Raw genomic sequence first — 20381 nt, 5'->3', positions numbered from 1 at the left:
CGTATTAGAAAAAAACTGTAGTATCCTTTTTTATAAATTCTTCATTGAATATCCTCTTCTTATATACATGTACAATACAAAATTATTATAATAAAATGGAACATCGTAGAAAAATGTCTAAAGCATTGTGAAACTCACAAGTCTTATGCCTATTGATAGCGTTTTTTAAAAATTGAAATATCTCTCCGAGAAATGAATTCACAACTTGGATAATTAAACATTGAATATTGACATAATCATATTACTGATGTATGTATATATATATATAGTTTAAAGAAGGATATATTACAATAAATCTTAATATCATGTACACACGTATACAAAGAATTGAAACCATAAAAATTAAGGTATTGTACAACAAGATAGTAAAAGACAATGATGATACAGTCGGATTTCAATAACAATGGTTCCGATTTTTATTGAAATGTAAGAATGCTTGCCGAAATGTTGTTTCTTTACCTGAGAAGAAATATTGACTAATTTTGTCATTGGATACAGAAATAATTATTAAAAAGAAATAAACAAGATTTAAAACATAAAGTATTTAGGGTTGTATTCAACAGTAACTACACAAACATAACTGTTTATTCTTCCGGAACACTTTCGCAGCTACTGACATCACTGTCGGAGTCATCAATGGTAGGAGGGATATCTGCTGCATCCAGGACATGCTCGCCCCAATCACGAACACCGTATCTCTTTCCCTCATGCCTTCCTTTTGCTAGGTACCAAATAATGGCCGCTATATGTGAACACATGCCTACAACTCTTGCACCAGCTCTACATGTACAGTACCATGCGTTGACAGTACATTCCGAATATTCAATCCAGACGAAGTATTGTTTTGATGATGTGTGACGACTCTGAATTTTCACTTTTAGCAGTCTTTCATTATCCTTATGAAAAAATATATCGCATTCCCCCTCAATATGTTCTTGAATGTAACTGCGAGAAAGCTTTAGCTGATAGGTCCCACACGTCAAATTCCGCAACTGTTCCTCATCAAGCGTAGGGAAGTTCTGAGTATCACACTCATGAACCGCCTGCCACTGAATAGATCTTCGGTTCAGACAATTTTCTTCAACCGTTTGCTTGAGATTATTAACCTGTTCAAAATGATAACAATGCAATTATAAACAATTGTCTACGAATTAGTTTTAATAGTACTAGTATATCTTCATTTATTATGTAGATATGAGTGTCTGTTTTGCAGTTGTCCAGTTTGTTTGAAGTTTAGCAATCTATTAATCTATGTGTGATTGAAAATACCTGTTTAGACAAATATAGCATTTTTACTGCCTCGGCCTCATCTTCCTCGGTGCTTTTGTTCAGGGGCGGTGAAAATCTGTTAGACAGCGCACATACAATTTTCACGTAATCTCCGATAAATGGGATCTGATTTGTTGGTAGAGTCTTATCCAGGTATCTCCAACGCTTGATTCTCGCATTTGAAGATTCCAACACCCATCGGACCTATCAATATCAAAATGGATGAAATTATTAGTTCACGTTGTCATTTTTTAAGAAATTGTAAACAGGCTTATTGATTATGAGATTTAAATTGCCTACCTTTGTAACAAGTCTGCTGATATTGGCATCGCCAGTGCTCATCTGTCGTTGCCCCTTTTCCAAAAAACAGGGCATTTCTGCCTGGATTCCAAGATCTGCAAGCAGAGGCAAAGCGTCCCTGAACCCTCGGTCCACGATGAAAATATCGTCTTCGCTGACCCAGCTGCGGATATTCTCTGCATTTGTTTTAATGATGTGATGGAGAATTGAAGCATCATTATTTTTACTGTCAGCTAGGTATGGGGCCAATATAGATACAAAGTATCCAGTGGTTGTCACAATCACCATTGGTTTGACTAGTGGTCTTCCCTTATGCATGCTGTAAGAGCGCCTTTGGTAATGAAAATTGTTGCTCTTGGCTGTGTAGATATATGTGCCATCGAGCACCAATATAGCCTGGTTTTTCTCTATGTTCCCGAACAGAGTTTGAGCTAGCTGACGAGTGTGACCATTAATGACTTCCTCTCTTGTTATGTGCGCAAACCCAAGACTCTGTGGAACAAAACTGGTCAACATTGCTTTTCTTACAGAAGCAGCTGCTCTTCTTAAGCTGGACTTTGAAGTACGAAATAATATGGATAAAATCTGATTAGATAGTCCAGTCTTTAATTTGCACAGGAATATGGCTACGGATTTTCTAAGACTTCTGGATGGAGTTTGTTTCACTTGATGTTTCAAAGAATCACATACAGTTTGAAAATTATCCTTATTGAGTCCTAGTAGAGCCATATAGTCAGCATCTGTCAGTGTCTGTAAATCATCAAAGTCCAGGTGGGATTTTTCATTTCGATGGCATAAAAAACGCATCTGTTGCAGCAGACTTAAAATGGTAGTTCTGTTGATAAATGCCTGTTCTGTAGTTGGTAACTGATGAATGGCATCATTTGTGAAACGACCATCTTTCAGATGGACTGCACAGCATCTATTTCCAGATGGAATAAGTATGTTGTGCTCCACGAAGACAGCTGTGCGACATTCTTGAGACACCACTACTAATTTAGGTCCTGGTTTTTTGCAAAGAATACAATATGCATGGGTCTTTGCTGTAGATTTCAGATCCAATGTCACTGATGGAGGACTTGATAGATGTTTCCTGTTGTCAGTAGTGGACGAAGGCGCTAGCGATTCCTTCTGGATAGTTGAACAACATGTAGGCGTTGCAGACGATGTATGGTTTGACACATCTCTGTAGTAGATATTTCTACATTTACCGCAGATGACTGAATTTCCTTTACTCTCCAATAGAAATCTTTTCCTTAAGTATTTCCTAATGTTTTTGTCAACGCGCCTTCTCTGCTTTGGTTTAGTCCTTTTTGAACACAGCACACAGTTAAAGTACTCAGTTTTTTCTCCAGGCATGGTTGCATTATCTGGAATTAAAACATTTCTTTATCATCCATGTGAAGCATTTCATGCATAAACATTTTAGTTTGAATATAATGTCATGATTTACCTTTTTAAAGATAATTTCTTTTTGTCCATATAATACTACTTGAAGTGCATACGTTTGAATTATAAACATTTCAAAGTAAGTCTTAATACAGACTTGTAGCATCGGTTTTCTTTTTTGTTTTATTGGGGAGGGGGCCAGCTGGAGAAGTTGCACGACTTCATAGAATTGTCTAAAATTCTTGAAAAGCAGTCAAAAATAAAATAAAAAAGTATATGGAAGACATCTCAAATCACAACACATAAATGGCCATCCCCCCTTCACCCCCCCCCCCCCGAACTCCAAAGTCCTGAATCGGAGGGGGGGGGGGGGGTCGTCCTTCACAGCAATAGCTGAATTCATCACTCCAAAGATGATAGCAAAGAAGAAGTGATATATATAAAGCACGGAAAAAGCAGATGAATTCTTTAATAAACATAACTGCCCTGAGTGAAAAAAAAATTAATCTAAAGTACAGGAAATTTCACTTTTTTGGATACCCACTTACGCCCCTACCCGGGGTTGAACTCACGACCTGCGGAATCAATCTCCTAGCAGCATGTAACCAGCGCGCTAGAACGCTCGACCATCTAGGCAAATGTTTTTCATACCCCCCCCCCCCCCATGCTTGAAGTTATGAATATTGACACACGTAAAAATAAAAAAAATATCCGAAAATAACCTAATTAATAAATCAAGAAATTAGTTAATAAGTCAAGAAGTTTAAAATACGGCGGCTTTATTTGAATAAAGCTGCGTGCCAACGTAGTGAAAAAAAATGCAACAATATAATGAATGACACCCCCCCTTATTTTTTTTTTTTTTTTTACAGTAGTGAGTGGGACGATTATAAGGTAGATGTTATGACTATTGGCCCCATGTAATAAATGACAAGTCCCCCACCCACCCCCTCTCTTTAACACACACTACACGATTTAAGAAGTTGATAGATTTTCATATTGGTATCAATTTCAATTTATTTATTGATTCACCAAGTACGTTGGCATACAATCACGTTACACAATATGATATAAATAATGACTATATACGAAATACTAACAGTTCTTATACATAGATGTAAATACATGTATTTGACATGTACCTGTGATATCAAACTGTATCTATGCCATTTAGTATTATATTAATTAAATATAATTATATCACTTTACTTTTGTTGTGCAATTCAGAGCATTCATGTAAAAATTCATATACCCTTCTAGCATGAACTACATTGACATAGAACTTTACAATGGTTTTCCTTTGATACATCATCATCTGATATGTAGATGTTCAAAGGTTAATGTAAACAAGAGTTTGGGGGGGGGGGGGGGGGGGGGGGGGGGGGGGGGGTTGTAAATGAAAAGTGTTGACTGAAAGAGTAATTTCCCTTTGTCGTGTTTTGGATCTAAGCGGACATCGTCTGCATTGTTTTGTGCACATTTTGCGGCATAAGAAGTAAAGCATTATGCCTAATTGTTTGACTGGACATACTTATCAAATTGCAAAGTAAGTAAATGTTTTGCATTTTAATAGCTCAACAGCAAACTGTTCATTCATTTAACGTCATTTATACGGTGGTAGGTGGATTGGCCTACTAAGTCGCATATCGTAATGAAAACATGTGCGCGGACCTGACTTTTTATCGTGGTCTACTTCTGTGATCTATGGTGGTCATTATTTCCTAAGATTTGGTAAATACCAAGGACAATTCATAGTAATAAGCATTGTGGCAATAATTTTAATGAGGGGGGAAATGTAGACTGTTTATAAACATAACTATATCGACAGTAATGAGTACCCGGCAGTTGAATAGGTCTTACCCCGGTACATGTCTTTCTCTTATCGGAATATACATGTATATGTGTACATATATACATAAATATATGTAGGTCTAAATGTTTTATAGTTTTGATGGTTAATTCTAAATATATAGATCAATATAGGCCTATATGGTAGTAAATACCGATAGGTGTTTCTAAGAGCGGTAACTCTTCAAAAGCAAGAAAGGTAACAGTCTTTAAAAAAAAATTCAAGATACACAATTTGTGTATATTGTTACATGTATACATAATCATGTATAGACCAGGCTGTACGTGCGTGCATTATAAAATGGGTACGCAGCAGACGACAAGAGTAGGCCTAACGATAACGTTATACTTACATGTATAATTATTTAGGCCTACTTGTAACTCAAAAATATATTGCATTCAGTTAGACCTAGTATCTTTTGTTTTTCCTTATAAGAAATCTACTTACCATTACATAGTCTCAAAATTTCCCTACTTGTTCTTCATAATCGTTTTCCTTCTGTTTGACATCCGAACGCTTTTGTTTACATGGAGATCTATTTTTATCACTGGGAATTCCCCATTTCCGTTCATCGGAACTCAAGGCAAATTCGAAAATTCATAATGATAGTGATTCCAAATGCTGTTTCATTTCAAATATAACAAAATACAATCATAATTTTAAACTTTATTACATATTCCACCATTTAAAACGTAAATCCGGAAAGCTACAATACAAGTTTTATAATATAAACAAACATGAAATATAACATGGCGCCACTCGTGAACCAGCACACAACTGATACATGATATTCCTAAGGTAGTCATATAACTTTATGAAAAATTTCAGCGTTGTTTAAGGATGGCGCCCATAAAAATTTGTTAAATAAAGTCTAGAAATTCTGTTAAAAATGGGTATATTTGCCATACCGCATCCGGTTTCACTGCATATAATTACGCTCGAGCTGTTTCCTGCACAAAACTTGATATGGCTATCGATAGTATGATGTCTTATCAACGTATTGCCCAAGTTTTATTTCATAATTAAAAAGTTTGATTTTCAAGGATTGACAGGGCCAAATCATGCAATTTTGGCTTTAGTTCTTTCAGTTTTTGTCGATTCTAGCAATTACGTGCACTGAAGTGACACCACTGTTCGCATCAGATAAGTTACATGTATAGTAGTTGACTATCAAACCAAGGCGTCAGTCCAAATATTCAACCGAGCCGAATCTTGGCCGAGATCAAATGAAAACCTGCTATAAAGGCACATATTAAAGAAACAAGTCATCTGAAAACACAAGTCAATGACCCCATGCAGTACTTTGAAAGGTCTTTCTTGATTTAAATGTTCCAAGGCTTAAAAGAAATTAAAGAACTAACATTTTTTATATCCTTATACTGCGACACTGAGTCAAAGCGATTATCTCCTTCTAGAGCGCGTATCAACTAATTTAAGGTAGCTCCTTACTTTTAATTTTATCTGATAAATTCTGTCAGAATTGTGTTTATTGTACAGACAAACATTCCAGCAAAAGAAAACAACAACGACAAAAAAGAAAATAATAATAAGGGTCAAATCACATTAAATTTACTGAACTAGCCCATCAAACATGTACTCCCGGGTCCCCTATCCTCTGTTATCAGTCTTTGATCATTATTACTAATTATGATATTTGTAGCTACAAATTGTGTAAAAATAGTACAATAGTCATTATACCGTAGATCAGGGTTTTTTCCGCGTGTATATATTTTTCACTTTGTTCGCGATATATTTTTCACTTTGTTCGCGACGAAAATAAATCCGAATAAATTTGATACAAATTTTTGTTTTTGTAATGTAGTTATATAGCATACACAAGTACGGTGAAAGTTATATGTTCAGTGTGTTTTGTTTCCCCCTAAATCCGACAAGCGCCAGGTAACGAGTATGTAGGCTTCGGTGTGTATTTGGTAAAGGCCAAGCTAATTGAATGGACCACTGTCTTTGCTTCCATCAGTGTATAATTATACCCGAGCTACTCATGCATGCAAGGTGAAGATAACGAATAGTGATCAATCTCATAATTTCTATAAGCAATACAAAATAGATAGTTGAGCAAACACGGACCCCTGGATACACCAGAGGTGGAATCAGGTGCCTAGGAGGAGTAATCATCCCCTGTTGACTGGTCACACCCGGCGTGAGCCCTATATCCGTATCAGGTAAACGGAGTTATCCGCAGTCAAAAACAGTGTGCCAAGAACGGCTTAACAATCGGTATGAAACACATCAGACAGCATTGGACCCAATGATAGGTTGTATTGACGAACTAGATCGTTATAACGACCACAGAATTTGCGAAATACTGACTTCAATCGAGACTGTTGAAACCCCGGTACCATCAACTTGTTTATCAGTAGCTTACCTCGATTTAAAAACTGACTATACGCAGAACAAGCTCTTACATATCGAATGAGTTGAGATATATAAACACCATATGCAGGTGATAATGGAATATTGCTACATAAATATGGGAAGTTGACGATAGAGAAGCTGAAATAATCCCGTTTGACATACAGCTGAGTTGTCAGTTTGTCGTTAATGTCTACTTTCAATAAAATATCTAAGTATGAAGCAGAAGTGGACGACTCTGTGGTGTCTTTTATTTCGAGCTCACAGGGATATATCAAATTGACATATGAATGAAAGTTATTGTTGTTAATAGACAAAACGTCATCGATGTAACGGTACATGGTTTATGGCCGTTTTAAACTGAAAATAATTATCAATGAATATTTTGTATGAGATTAGTACCATTATATCTAACGGATCGCCAAATTGTACATATTTACATATACAGTATACTTAAGAGTAAACAAAAGTGCAAAATTGTTTTTGATTGATTGATTGATGTTTTCCGCCCCACTCAACAATTTCTCAGCCATCCGGTGGCGCCGTTTTTTATTGGTGGAAGAGAGAACCCAGATACAATGTACCTGGGAAGAGACCACCGACCTTCCGAAAGTGAACTGGGAGACTTTCTCACTTACCGCGGCTCGAGCGTGATTCGATTCCGCGCCGACAGAGGTGAGATACCGTGTGATTTTGAGCGCGATGCTCTAACCACTCGGCCACGGAGGCCCTAAAATTGTTTTTGAAAACTGGTACCCAGCACAGGTATGTGATCAGCTGAGCGCGTCCTCCGAAATTGACGAGGTGTAGTTCAATTTATATCTCACCCGGATGAAGCCACTTGGAGTGAAATGGTTGACAAAACTCTAAGATTACATGCTAACAAAACCCAAAATCGTCAGAGATGTATTCAGAGAAGCAGGAATATCATCCATATTGAGATTGATTATAATTGCGACAGCAACTCAGAAATCGTGTAAATCGTTTCACTGACTGAATTTTTGCATAAAATATTAAGAGTTATACGTACAAATGCGGCTTTCCCCCAATTCTTTCAAAAGTATGAATACTCGTGAATTATATTTTCGCTATGACTTTGAAATGGTGAAAATTTGATTCGCGTAAATTTAATATTCTGTTTAAGGTTCTGATTCGCGGGGGAAAAACACGACGCGAAAAACCCCGACACACGGTATTACATATAATTGTTCTAATTATTTACCTTTAAAGTATATGGATAGAAAGCACTAAAAGAAATTTTTACATTATACATGCCTCATTCTCACGAAAAGTGTACAGGAACTACCTGCAACTTTTAGTATGATTGCAAGTTACAAAGTCCCAGTTTTTTGTCATTATGTTTTAATTGTTTAATCATACTATATGTAATTTTACCTACCCAACTCAACAATTCTACGTCCACATCGCCACTCTGGTTCCCTTCTCCTGTCGTCTGTTTAATCTCCGTCTGTTGACAAACGATGAGATCATCGGTGCATGTATATGTATGGTCGTAGTTAGACATCGGCGTTAATTTAGTTCTATTGGAAGCGTTTTCCGCGTGCTGCTTAACGCATCGTGCGTCTCTATCCCGATATAGGTTGTTTAGACGTTTAAGTTTCGTTTCTTTACGGAATTTCCCTTGAAGTTTATGCTACGTCTTTACATTTCACTACAGAATACCCTTTTGCACGTTATAAATCAAGCCGATCACGGTCAAAAACGGTAAAATAAGAAGTGGTGAAACGGACTGATATTGGTTCCGTCTTTTACAATCCAAAGTGACGTATAGCGAGGGTGTCATTACTTTAACGATGTCAAAGGGACTTTACCGATCTTTCCCCCCCGATCTATAAATAGGTCGGTAGAATACATGATCATCTGTCTTCGTTGTACTTGTGCATATTACCAGTAAGTTGATTTTGTTTTATTATATGCAATATTTTCTCTTGGTTATCTGTAAACAGTTACTTTGTCTCCTTGACACATTTCTGCAAAGATCCAATCTATATCGCTGTCTTTTTAACTTCGTTAGCTTTTTTCTTTAAGTCCAATAAGGTAGAATATATGAACGCAGAATCATTACAGAATGTTTTGCGTGTTTAATATCCCTACCCTTTTTCATTAATCCTTCGGATACAGTTTACCTCTATAAATTGTGGTATCTAAAACGCCATTTCTAGAGTAATCAGGAAATTCAAACGTGAATCTCAATATGATTGGCTAAAATATTTTTGAAATATTTCCAAAAAGGCCAGAATATCGTCTTTTCCATTGAATACCACTCTACGATTCTATTGTGAATTTTATGTATCTTAAGCTGAAAGATTTTAAATGGTGGTGTCTAACAAATTTACTGCAGCCTATATACTGCTGAAAATATAATTGAATTCAAAGAAGTGTTACTAACAGACATGTACATGCATTTGAAACAAAGATACATGAATAAGATCTCCAAATTCGGGATAGGAGATTTATAATTCATTTCATTCCAAGTGTATTCTAGTATTTGAAACAGTAATACCTGTATGTATATGTCATACTAAATTATAAGAGACCTTAATGCGTTTATTTTAGTTATGAATAGAGTTAGATATTTAAGTTGGCCGATATACTAATTGATAGGGTCATTTAAAGTAGGCTATCTGTACCGTTGTACAATGCCTGAAGGCGTTTAACCCGCTGTTATATGTATGAAGTGTGTGTCATAGTGTCTTCCCACTTAGCTAAAATTCTGAAATATGTACGGGTGACTGGATTTGGCTAGACAGGAATGGTGTTGCTAAAACGCGGAACAGAAAACGGAACGGAAAATATTGTAAAAATGTTATGCAATAATGTTATGAGAGGGTCAGCCTTTTGTAAAATCAAAAGCCTTATCATGACCAAGAGAAGCAGAAATTACAGAGAGAACGGGAAGTAATCCACAAAATCCACCGTTTTATATACTTTCATACTAATGCATATTATATGTTTTATGTATTTTAAAAACCATTAACTCACCATGAAAAATATTAAGCAAGTGCCCGTGGGTACCATCGTTTTTCCTGGCTCCTCGTTTTTCCTGGCTCCCCCTCCCCCGATTGTGACAGTATGTTCTTTCACAAATAAAGATATAAATAAATAAACATACTGAATAAAGACTTGAATTGTAATTCAATCTCTTTCAAATCATATATCGAATGAATATCAGTCCCAACCCCGAAAATAACAATGTACAAGATATAAAATATTTTTTTCAAAAATTTTCCCCTAGCATAGCGTTGGAAAATCGGCCTTGCTTTTATTCAAACTAGATATTTTAAAAGATATTTGAATTTAGTTTTACACCTGGTAAAATATACATTTTTAGCCATATCTGCTATTAGCTCCGTTTTTCAATTTTAAGTTCCTGCACGGCCCTCAACCAGCACTTCTTTATCAAGAAAATGTTTCAAGGTTTCCAAAACGCCAAACCAAACGTTCAATTCAAGGCTTCCAATTACACCGGAAATCCTCATGAAACTGGTACAGACTCTCCACTCAAAGTAGATTCACACTTTTCCAAACTGTTGCTTCGAACCATGTTTATATTCTCTTATTGTGCTTTTTTGATGATAGGGGAGATTACCAAAACTAGCAACAAAAACCATCACTACCTTTTAGTGAAATACATTCATAAGGGAATCGACGCAAATGTTCTTTTGTAGCTATCACAATTCCTCATTTTAAACACTCCAAGTCAAATACTACTACCATTCACTTGAATCGGAACAACAAAGATCCACTATTATGTCCATTTGCCGCACTTACTGTTTTTTTTTTTCAAAAACAACCCCCCCCCCAAAAAAAAACAACAAAAAAAAAAAAAAAAAAAAAAAAAACCAAACAAAACAAACACACACACGGAATCGCCCCTTTTTTCTTTCATGAACAACACCCCAGTATTACGTCAATTTTTCACTTTACAACTTCATTTAGCCCTTGGATTCAATCATCTGGACCTTTCAAAATATCAAGCACACAGTTTTAGGATAAGGGCAGCAACATCAGCTGTAGCAACACGGCACACTGAAATCCAAATTCAAAGTATAGGTTGTTGGAAATCTAAGAAAAGTAAAGTAAGTACATACGCATCCCACCCATGACTCCGCATTGATCGTATCTCGTAGGCTTATCAGTTTTACGAACCGTCTGATCAGTCTGCCTGAATACAGGGACGTTAGGCAGAATTTCTGATGAATTTTGTTTTTTGCATGCAACCAAGAGCCCGGAGGGCTTTCTATGGGTGTTTTTAACCGTCAGTATTTTCCCCCGAGATAGGGACTTGAGGAAAAACGTTACTGAAGGACATAACTACTTGTAGGTAGAATTGTTTTAATAAGTACTTATACGTTCGATTAGTTTGCCTGGAGACAGGGGCTTCAGGCAACACTAATCAGCCTGCAGCTCTATCCACATTGGACATAATCTAGGATAGTTTGCACGAGGTTTGTTGTTTGTTTCTCTATGAGTACATGATACTTGCTTTCATTCTGATAGGTGGAGGTTGGATGGGGGCGGTAACGAGTTTTTCCTGGCACTAATTTGATGCTACCTTGTTACGGTGGCAGATGAATCCCCATCTTGTCTTTTTGCGGTACATGTACATATGTTTTATTAAATTGTGGTTAGTTTTCTAATGATGTAATATTACTATAGATGTTTGAGTACATGTACATTTTTTTTTTACTCTTATTGGTACGTATTTGTATTGTTTTTATTTTTCTATTATGACTCAGGGACACTTCCTTGTTATCCGTATTGTATTTTTAATGCGGGTGCATAATTAAAAAATGTATGTTTTTTTCTAGTCAAATAATTTTTACTGAACCGGTGCTTTTTGGCATAATATTGTCCCTAGTTTATTTATTCCAACTGTATATACTTATACCCTCCTCTTTATATCTACCTAATGTTTTCCTCCCTAAACATCTCCATGAGTCTACTCTGCTATGTTTTTTGCTAAGTTTTACTAAATAAGTACTAAGTCAGATTGTGTTGAAATTAGCATTTATTACAAATGCTAAACAAAATCACAATATTCAAAATATAAATGTCACACTTGTTGGAATTAAAGTAACATTTATCTTATCTAGACTAGCAAATCACACAATTATGGATATGAAAACATAAACAATATAATAATGGAGTACAAATTGCAAAAAAGATGGGGCTATTCTGCATAAAACAGGCCACCAACTTGACCATATCTAAAATATGGGCAAGTGAAATATGTATCTTTGTTTATTGTCATTTATTTGATTGTGTATTTGAATAAACTACAATTCTTATTCTTTTAAAATAATTGTTACTGTTACGATTTCACAGGCAAACAAACATATTGATGTATCACATTCAATTTTTAACAAAACTTGAACATATTTATGTATCACATTAAATTTTTAAAAAGCGAATGGGTTCAGTGTGTATAAAAGGTTTATCTCATTTGGGATGAATGTATGTGGAAGTTCGAACATTTACTGATATCCTGCGGATTAGTGTTGAAACTGGAGAGATACAGCGGGAAAGAAAGATTGAAATAGAACCAATGAAGGTGAATTTTACGAACCATAGTAAGGAGTTAACAGATTTATTTCATAATATATGAAATAGCTAAAAGGCTAACAGAATTTATGCTTGAATGAAATTAAAAAGTCATCTCATTATCAATCTAAATGTTAAGATAAAAGTATTTAGTTTAGAAATAAACTGCCAGAAGCCCTCCCTATTCAGGATTGGAGTGCTGCGGTCAATAAGTCAAAATAATAAATCAAACACAAGAAGTTTAAACTTTTGACTTAAGGTAGAGATTGATACATGTAGGTTGATGCTAAAGAAAATTAACCATTGATTTTTTTTATGAAGAAGCTTTGTTACAAAACATGTTAAAAAAATCAATGTAGGTAATCGACCTGTTTTTGAGAAATATGGCAATTTTGATAACACCTTCTTTAGTCCTTGTAAAGCGTAAAAACTGAAGAAAAATAAGCAAAGAGCAATATACAAATAGAGCTATAACATTTTTATTGTAAAAAGGATCATAACTTGTCACATATGGTTCCAAACAACCTTTCACATAATTGTATATTACACATCAATTTCAAGTTCAGCAATCATTATTAACATGCAACAATATTACTTCGACAGAGCTACATTGGCTTTTAACAAACTACACATTTTCGTAAGAAAAAGGGTTGTTAAAGGATGTTGTAAACAATCTATCAAAAAAAGCTTGCTGAAATTCGAAGATTCTTTGTAATACCTTTTTTAAATTAATAAACATAATACAGGAAGTATGTATTTCAAATTTTAGCTTTTACTTTGTTGTAGTTCTCGTTGTTGACCTTTGTGCACTTACACTCAGAATATAAATTTATCATACGTTATCATATTTGATAATTAATATTAGAGTTTTCCCTCATAAAATCCCCACAAAAATTGAAATGCAATTTATATTTGTTAAAACAAATGTTTCCATTACATTCCAACTCCTTTAATATACCCTTTATTATACCGTCTGGGGGCCGTCTTAAAGAAGTGGGGCGATTCCCCCGAAACTCCTGGATTTTACAGATTTTGTAGGGCTTAAAATATGTCTCCTATTTAGTCATTTTTATTATTTTTTGGAAAAAATAGCAGTTCTCCCACTAAAAGTAATTCAATAAATCAAAGATTTTGTCAGACATTTATTTCTCTGAGAGTGGAGGAAATTATTGCTTCTTTTATTGTACCCGGTATACAATTTTCTAAACAAGAGACCACGATTTACCTTAAACTTGAAAAATTAGGTAGGGACGGGGGGCTCTCACCGGTGCCCCCGTTAAATCCGCCACTGCATTTATGTATGTACTCTTGCAATTGACATTTTTGCACTCACAATGATTGCATTAATACTTTTTTTTTCATACGATTTTTTTTCTAATAACCAGACAAAATTCTTCAAATAGGTACTATTTGAAGAAATTGATATGATTATACAGCATAGTGCACTAAATATGTTTAAATAACAACTTCCTATTCAAGACCAATGGAAAGATTTCGACCCAAGCGATTGTATCTTGATTAACGTCTCTCTCGAAAATTTTTCACTCAAATGAAGACGTCACCAAGACCGGTGAAGGGCTTCAAATTTAGGTCTTTGCTCGGCGCTTACGGTCATTGAGCAGTGAGGGTTCTTTAGCATGCCATACCTACTGTGACACTGGGCATCCGTTTTTAAGGTCATTTCCGAGGACCCGTGACATTCACACCTGATGCCAAGCGTTTGGCAATGGAACTGTCACTACCTGTTTCAACGACTTAGGTCTGTCGCCAATCTAATTAAAATTAGATCTTTGATCCGCTCATGCAATCACTACACAAAGATCTAACAACGACCCACAGAGAGTCGTGTTCAGTCATGTGAGTCATTAGTCAATCAGATGACAGCTTATGTCGAGGCATAAGTGTAAGTCGGAACAAGATTATCACACGGTTATCACAGTAAAAATCCGAAAGGTATCGAATGTTGTTTGTAATGGCGGTTCCCTTGACACCACGTCGAATTTATTTACAAGAAAACGTTTGTGTAATTTGTGGGTTTTGTTTTGAAACACGAGAAACTACAACATCTGGTGACGTTATTGTTAAAAAATTGAATAACCTGAAATTAAGATTAACTGCTGAAAGGGTTTAGAACATAGAAAAAGTGATCGAGTCGAAGGAGAATTTCAATTTCGACGGACCTAAAGGTATTTGTGTTAAATGCAACAGGTCAATAGAAAGGGTGTTGCGTTTGAAAAATGAAATACGCTCACTTACAAAGCACATTAAGGATGCCAATACGAGGACAATGCGGGAATTTACACTTGCGTTACCATCGCCCACCCGCGGTTTACGTGTGCATCATGTGGAAAAACGTTTGGCCAGGAGTCCAGCATCAGAGTAACCCAGGAAACTGACTAAGTTTCCTTCTAATGTACTTGCTGTTGTCCCAGTGGAAATTAAAGAATTTAAGGACATTACCCCTAGAGACCTTTGTACATCACATTATGCAGAAGTACAAGTAAGTTACTAAGTTATTTCTAATGTTTGAATGCTCTCGTTTGAATAAAAATAAAATATTTGCTTTAAAATTTTAATATGGAGATGATTAAAACATTAATAAGAGCATTTTTTGTTTGCATTAGACCCCTACACACACACACACACACACACACACACACACACACACACACACACACACACACACATATATATATATATATCCAAATTGTGTTTTTTTTAAAATCACAGTGTCCGGTATAAAATATTAAAACAAATAGAATTAACAGTACACAAAGTTTTTTAAAACTATTTTAAAATGTAACGCCTGAGGATTATAAAATGAAATCGATTGCGTTAAATTTTTAACTTTGTGTACTGTTTATTCCATTTCTTTTAATATATATATATATATATATATATATATATATATATATATATATATCATAATTAACCTTATCAGTTGGCAGTATATAGCAGGGTTGGCAAAAAAGTGGTCAATATGAGTATTGACCGGGTCAGTGGTCAATACTGGTTAAAAGCGGTCAATACTGGTTAATACTGGTCGATTGAAGATTATTTGGTCATTATAGTATGTGTTATTTATTTTAAATGTTTAAGTGACCATTATGGTAAATACTGTAATTCATTACATGCACTATCAGTTTATAATGTACTTATAAGTCATACTATTAAATAAATAATGTACAAATGACTCTGTTGAATTGGGGAAGATGTAAAAGTTTCTGTTCAAATTCCTTAGTTTAACAAGAACTACTTATATAAGAATTGTTTCATCAGTCTTCATTTAACTGTTGAATAAACATTTGAGGGGGTGTGTTGGTGATGTTTTCATAACAATTACTGGCACACTGGTCATCTCTGGTCCCAGCCTATGCTTATTAACACCTGTCAACTCTGCTTCCAGGGCTCAGGTAATGTCCAGCTACCTTTTATTCTTAATCCGTCCAGGTACATGTAGTAAAAGGTCTGTCTCCAATTGTCAAGCTATGCTATAGAACTGTGACCCTCTGGTTGGTACTGAAGATATTTCGGTCAGTTTCAGCAAACCAAATATATTAAACTTATGAAATTACATATGATTATCAAATGAAAAATATTAATCAACAATTGATCCATATAATGAAAAGACTTAATTTATCTTTATCTTTGCAAGAAATGTACAAAAATAGGAAAATGGACAGTTTAATTCACAATTGACCAGTGTTGACCACTTGGGGAGTATTGACCAGGACGGTTAAAACCACTGGTTAAAACCGGGGGCGGTTTTGACCGCCCAACCCTGGTTGGCACCACAATCAGATTCGATAATAACAAATTCATGTCCAGTAAATTATATTTAGTATATATATTTATACATTTGCATACATTTACATTTGCCTGAACCTTCTCAACAATTGCTTGGATGTGTCCCCATTGCTCCAAATGAAGACAAATGTGGTAAGGTTAAAATAAATAATTTCTTTTTTGTAAATTTTCCATAACTGGCCATGGTGAGTCAATTTCTAGTTCAACCAAACCTAGCACAAAACATTCTTTGATATTACTATAGACAATTCTAGTTTGTTGACCACACTGCAATACAAGGGTTAAATTGAGACAGTGAATTTTATAACAGAATAAGCAACATAAGCCAACCTGATTGAAATTGAAATATCGACTCTGCATTGTAGATAACAAAGCATAAGGATAGTCAGGCATTTCATATTTATTGAAGAGAAATAGCCATGACAAAGTCAAGACAATATCTCGGGTATATTTATGGTCACTGATAAACTTGCATGCCATTATTTCACATGCTGTTAATAGTCATATTTTAAAACATTTCTACATGATTTTGTTCTCATTTTCACAAATTATTGATAGATGGACAAAATCTGGCAATTTCTACATTTGGAACTACAATACAAAATGAAAAGAATAAACCAACCAAAAGGGCATTGTTTTCATCTGGTAATGAGGAATCAAATGTAACTGGTAAAATCCAGGTAAAAGCCATGTTAATGTTCATGTCAACAATACCTTGTTCACTTATCTATATTATGTTAATGAACAAGTAAGACCAACAATGTAAATGTATGTTCCAAAAATAGTGTCTGTAACCAATGGTGGTTCTTCTCATATACCCATCTATGTCTGACTGTGCATTTATACAAATTTGCACGTTGAGACACTTCCCTCTCTTTGCCATTAGGCGAGCATTAAAAATTACAAATATACTTTAGGGGATAAACATGGGGAAAAAATTATACACAGATGTTTGATTTAAATTTTGCAACAAAACATGACTAGGACTTTAAGAAATAAATTCAGATTAAGAAGATATATCAGTATGTAAAATATGTGTATCAAAAGAGAAATGGAATACATACATGTACATATGAAAATGAAGACGCCATTGGTACCCAAAAATGCAGCTTTTACAAAATACCACTGCCTTTTGATAGTCCTAATAATTATCTCCATGTAGACAGAAAACATATGCATCTATACAAAATTAGCTTTTTTTGGAACATATGTGAACATGCTGTGATTAAGTCTGGATAGTTCTTTGTATTTTTAATTTAATTGTTGTTATTTTACTTGGAGCAAATGCATGTTTTTTATGTTGTGTTATGATCATTTTAAAACTAATATTTTTTTTTTAATGATTAAAAAAATATTATTATGTTTCACTGTATGACGATCCAAGGTTTTAGTTCACCTGAACCGAAGGTTCAAGTGAGTTTCTGATCACATTTTGTCCGTCTGTCTGTCCGTCTGTAAACTTTTCACATTCTCCAGAACCACTGGGCCAATTTCAACCTAACTTGGCCAAACGCATCCTTGGGTGAAGGGCTTTCAAGTTTGTTCAAATGAAGGGCCATGTCCCTTTCAAAGGGGAGATAATCACAAAAATACAAAAATAGGGTGGGGTCATTTAAAAATCTTCTTCTCAAGAACCACTGGGCCAGAAGAGCTGAAATTTGCCTGAATGCTTCCTGACATATTGCAAATTCAAATTTGTTCAAATCATGGGCCCCGGGGGTTGGATGGGGCCATGATAGGGGATCAAGTTTTACATACAAATAGATAGGAAAAATCTTTAAAAATCTTCTTCTCAAGAACCACTGAGCCAGAAAAGCTGACTTTTACATGAAAACTTTCTGACATAGTGCAGATTCAAGTTTGTTCAAATCATGGCCCCGGGGGGTAGGATGGGGCCACAAGTGGGGGGGGGGGGTCAAAGTTTTACATACAAATATAGGGAAAATCTTTAGAAATCTTCTTCTCAAGAACCATTGGGCCAAAGAAGTTGACATTTACATGAAAGCTTTCTGACGTAGTGTAGATTCAAGTTTGCAAAAATCGCAGCCTCCAGAGGTAGTTGGGGCCATAATAGGGACTACGGTTTTACATGCAAATATATATGGAAAGTGTTCAGATATGGGCAAAGGTGACTCAGGTAAGCGATGTGGCCCACGGGCCTCTTGTTTGTTACTGTTACTATATTGTTGAAAGTTTCATTTGATTTTGTTTCCTTTTTTTCAATGAGCAGAAGATACTGACTTCATACACATCTGGAACAATTATATATTGAGAACAAGATTTGGTAAGCCTGTGTGTTGATGCTGAATTAAACTGCTGTTAAACTACTAGAATTTAATATTTTTGTGTTATTTTTTTTTCCACATCCATAACCCTGTAAAGTAAAAAAAAATCCCTTCAAATGTTAAATTTGTATTAATTTAACTGACAGTAAATCATATCACTTCTACACATCATGTATATATAACACAAATTTACCACCAATTATATATAACTTTCTTTACTTTATTCTTAAAGTTGATTGACTATTTTAAAAGTGGTGCAAAAACAAAATGGATTACAGATGATCACCAGAAAAAGTATTGCAAAGTTTTGTTCCGTGACCGAGATGTTGAAGAGGGGCTATTGAAAATCATAATTTCAAGGAATCCAAATTCAGTTGTATCTGCAGCAGCCAATGTGATAAATTCCGAGTGTGAGAACATTTGCAAGAGGAACTCTGGAAGTATTCTAATTGACAAAACCCATGAAAACATTATGCAATTCACATGGGACAAACTGCATAGAGAATTACAGCTCAGAGCACCAAATCTATTAAAAGTGTTCCCTACTGTTGTGTCACCTATTCCTAAATCGGTGTCTGATAGCAAGTTACATCATGCTCTACTGGCAACAGCAATATGTCTTCAAGAAAAGTTTAGAGAAATGACTACTCTCCAATACTTGATGGGCTTTGTCATGTTACATGGCAATTGCACTCAAAGGGTAAGGCCATAATAATACTGAATATTGAGCTTATGAAAATGATAATTAATACCTGACTATCAAGTTTGGATGTTTGAATTAAATATCTTGAATGGTGTATATCATAAAAAATGGGATATTGACTTCTAATTACATTATTTTAACTTGACATGTATGAAAACATCAAACTTAATTGTCACCATTGCATGAATGTTAGAGCAGAGGGATTCTCTGTTATAGAGTTGCAGTGTAAGGAGCTGATTCATAGGTCAGGAAATTGAATCCCAGTATAGCGTGTGTAGATCTGTTGCAAAATTGAAGAACTACATCTAAACGCGATGCTGCCACAACACGTACGAGTGAATCGATCTTGAATGCAGCATAAAACCAGTATTGGAAATAACTAGTCTTAATACTGTATCCAGTATGTTTATTCTTAATTATACCATGCATAGGACTTGTTAATTAATTCAATATTTTGTGAGGCGAATCCAGCAAGGATCATTTTATGTGTGAACAACTGGAGTACCACAATGTATGAACATACATGTTTTTACTTTTGTCTTTTTAGGACATTGAATGACTTTCTAAAATTGGTATGAGTGTACATCCACAAACACTAAGGAACAAGTTAGAATCATGGCATGATCTTTTAGACAGACAACTACTCCAGATAAAGAATGGTTGGTCGAGGGGATTACCAACAGCTAAATATCAACTTGTGGGAGACAACTGGGACCGCAATATAGTTCCGTCCTATCGTACAACACAGCAGAAAACAATTTCAATTCACTTGTTTAATGTCATAGGAGTTGTTGACCGTGTTGTACCTCAGCAGGTAGTTGATGACCAGTACATGTACATA

The 20381-nt window shown here is 35.1% G+C and overlaps 1 protein-coding gene and 1 long non-coding RNA gene across 2 annotated transcripts in view; one reads left to right on the top strand and one right to left on the bottom strand.

Annotated features, from left to right (window-relative positions):
• Positions 1-361: 361 nt before the first annotated feature.
• On the bottom strand, positions 362-2928 carry LOC130053624 (uncharacterized). Its single transcript, XM_056160990.1, has 3 exons — positions 1570-2928; positions 1270-1473; positions 362-1106 (listed from the first exon to the last, which is right to left on the bottom strand). Exons 1-3 carry the CDS (start codon positions 2926-2928, stop codon positions 585-587), a joined length of 2085 nt encoding a protein of 694 aa, XP_056016965.1. The 3' UTR covers positions 362-584.
• A 6062-nt stretch (positions 2929-8990) lies between these two features.
• LOC130052750 (uncharacterized) overlaps positions 8991-20381 on the top strand; it is a 29473-nt gene continuing 18082 nt past the window's right edge. The window contains exon 1 of the long non-coding RNA XR_008801133.1: positions 8991-9091. This is a non-coding gene — a long non-coding RNA (uncharacterized LOC130052750). The remainder of the gene's footprint in view (positions 9092-20381) is intronic.

This window comes from Ostrea edulis, chromosome 3, assembly GCF_947568905.1.
Source record: "Ostrea edulis chromosome 3, xbOstEdul1.1, whole genome shotgun sequence".
Taxonomy (NCBI): Eukaryota; Metazoa; Mollusca; class Bivalvia; order Ostreida; family Ostreidae; genus Ostrea; species Ostrea edulis.
Note: the sequence above shows the minus strand (reverse complement) of the source record. Positions and strands in the feature narration are given on the sequence as shown.

Coding starts and splice junctions, on each gene's coding strand:
- LOC130053624 (XM_056160990.1), bottom strand. CDS start 2,928: ATGCCTGGAGAAAAAACTGAGTACTTTAACTGTGTGCTGTGTTCAAAA. Junction 1,474..1,569: donor TCAGCAGACTTGTTACAAAG/GTAGGCAATTTA, acceptor TGATATTGATAG/GTCCGATGGGTGTTGGAATC. Junction 1,107..1,269: donor TGCTATATTTGTCTAAACAG/GTATTTTCAATC, acceptor CATTTTGAACAG/GTTAATAATCTCAAGCAAAC.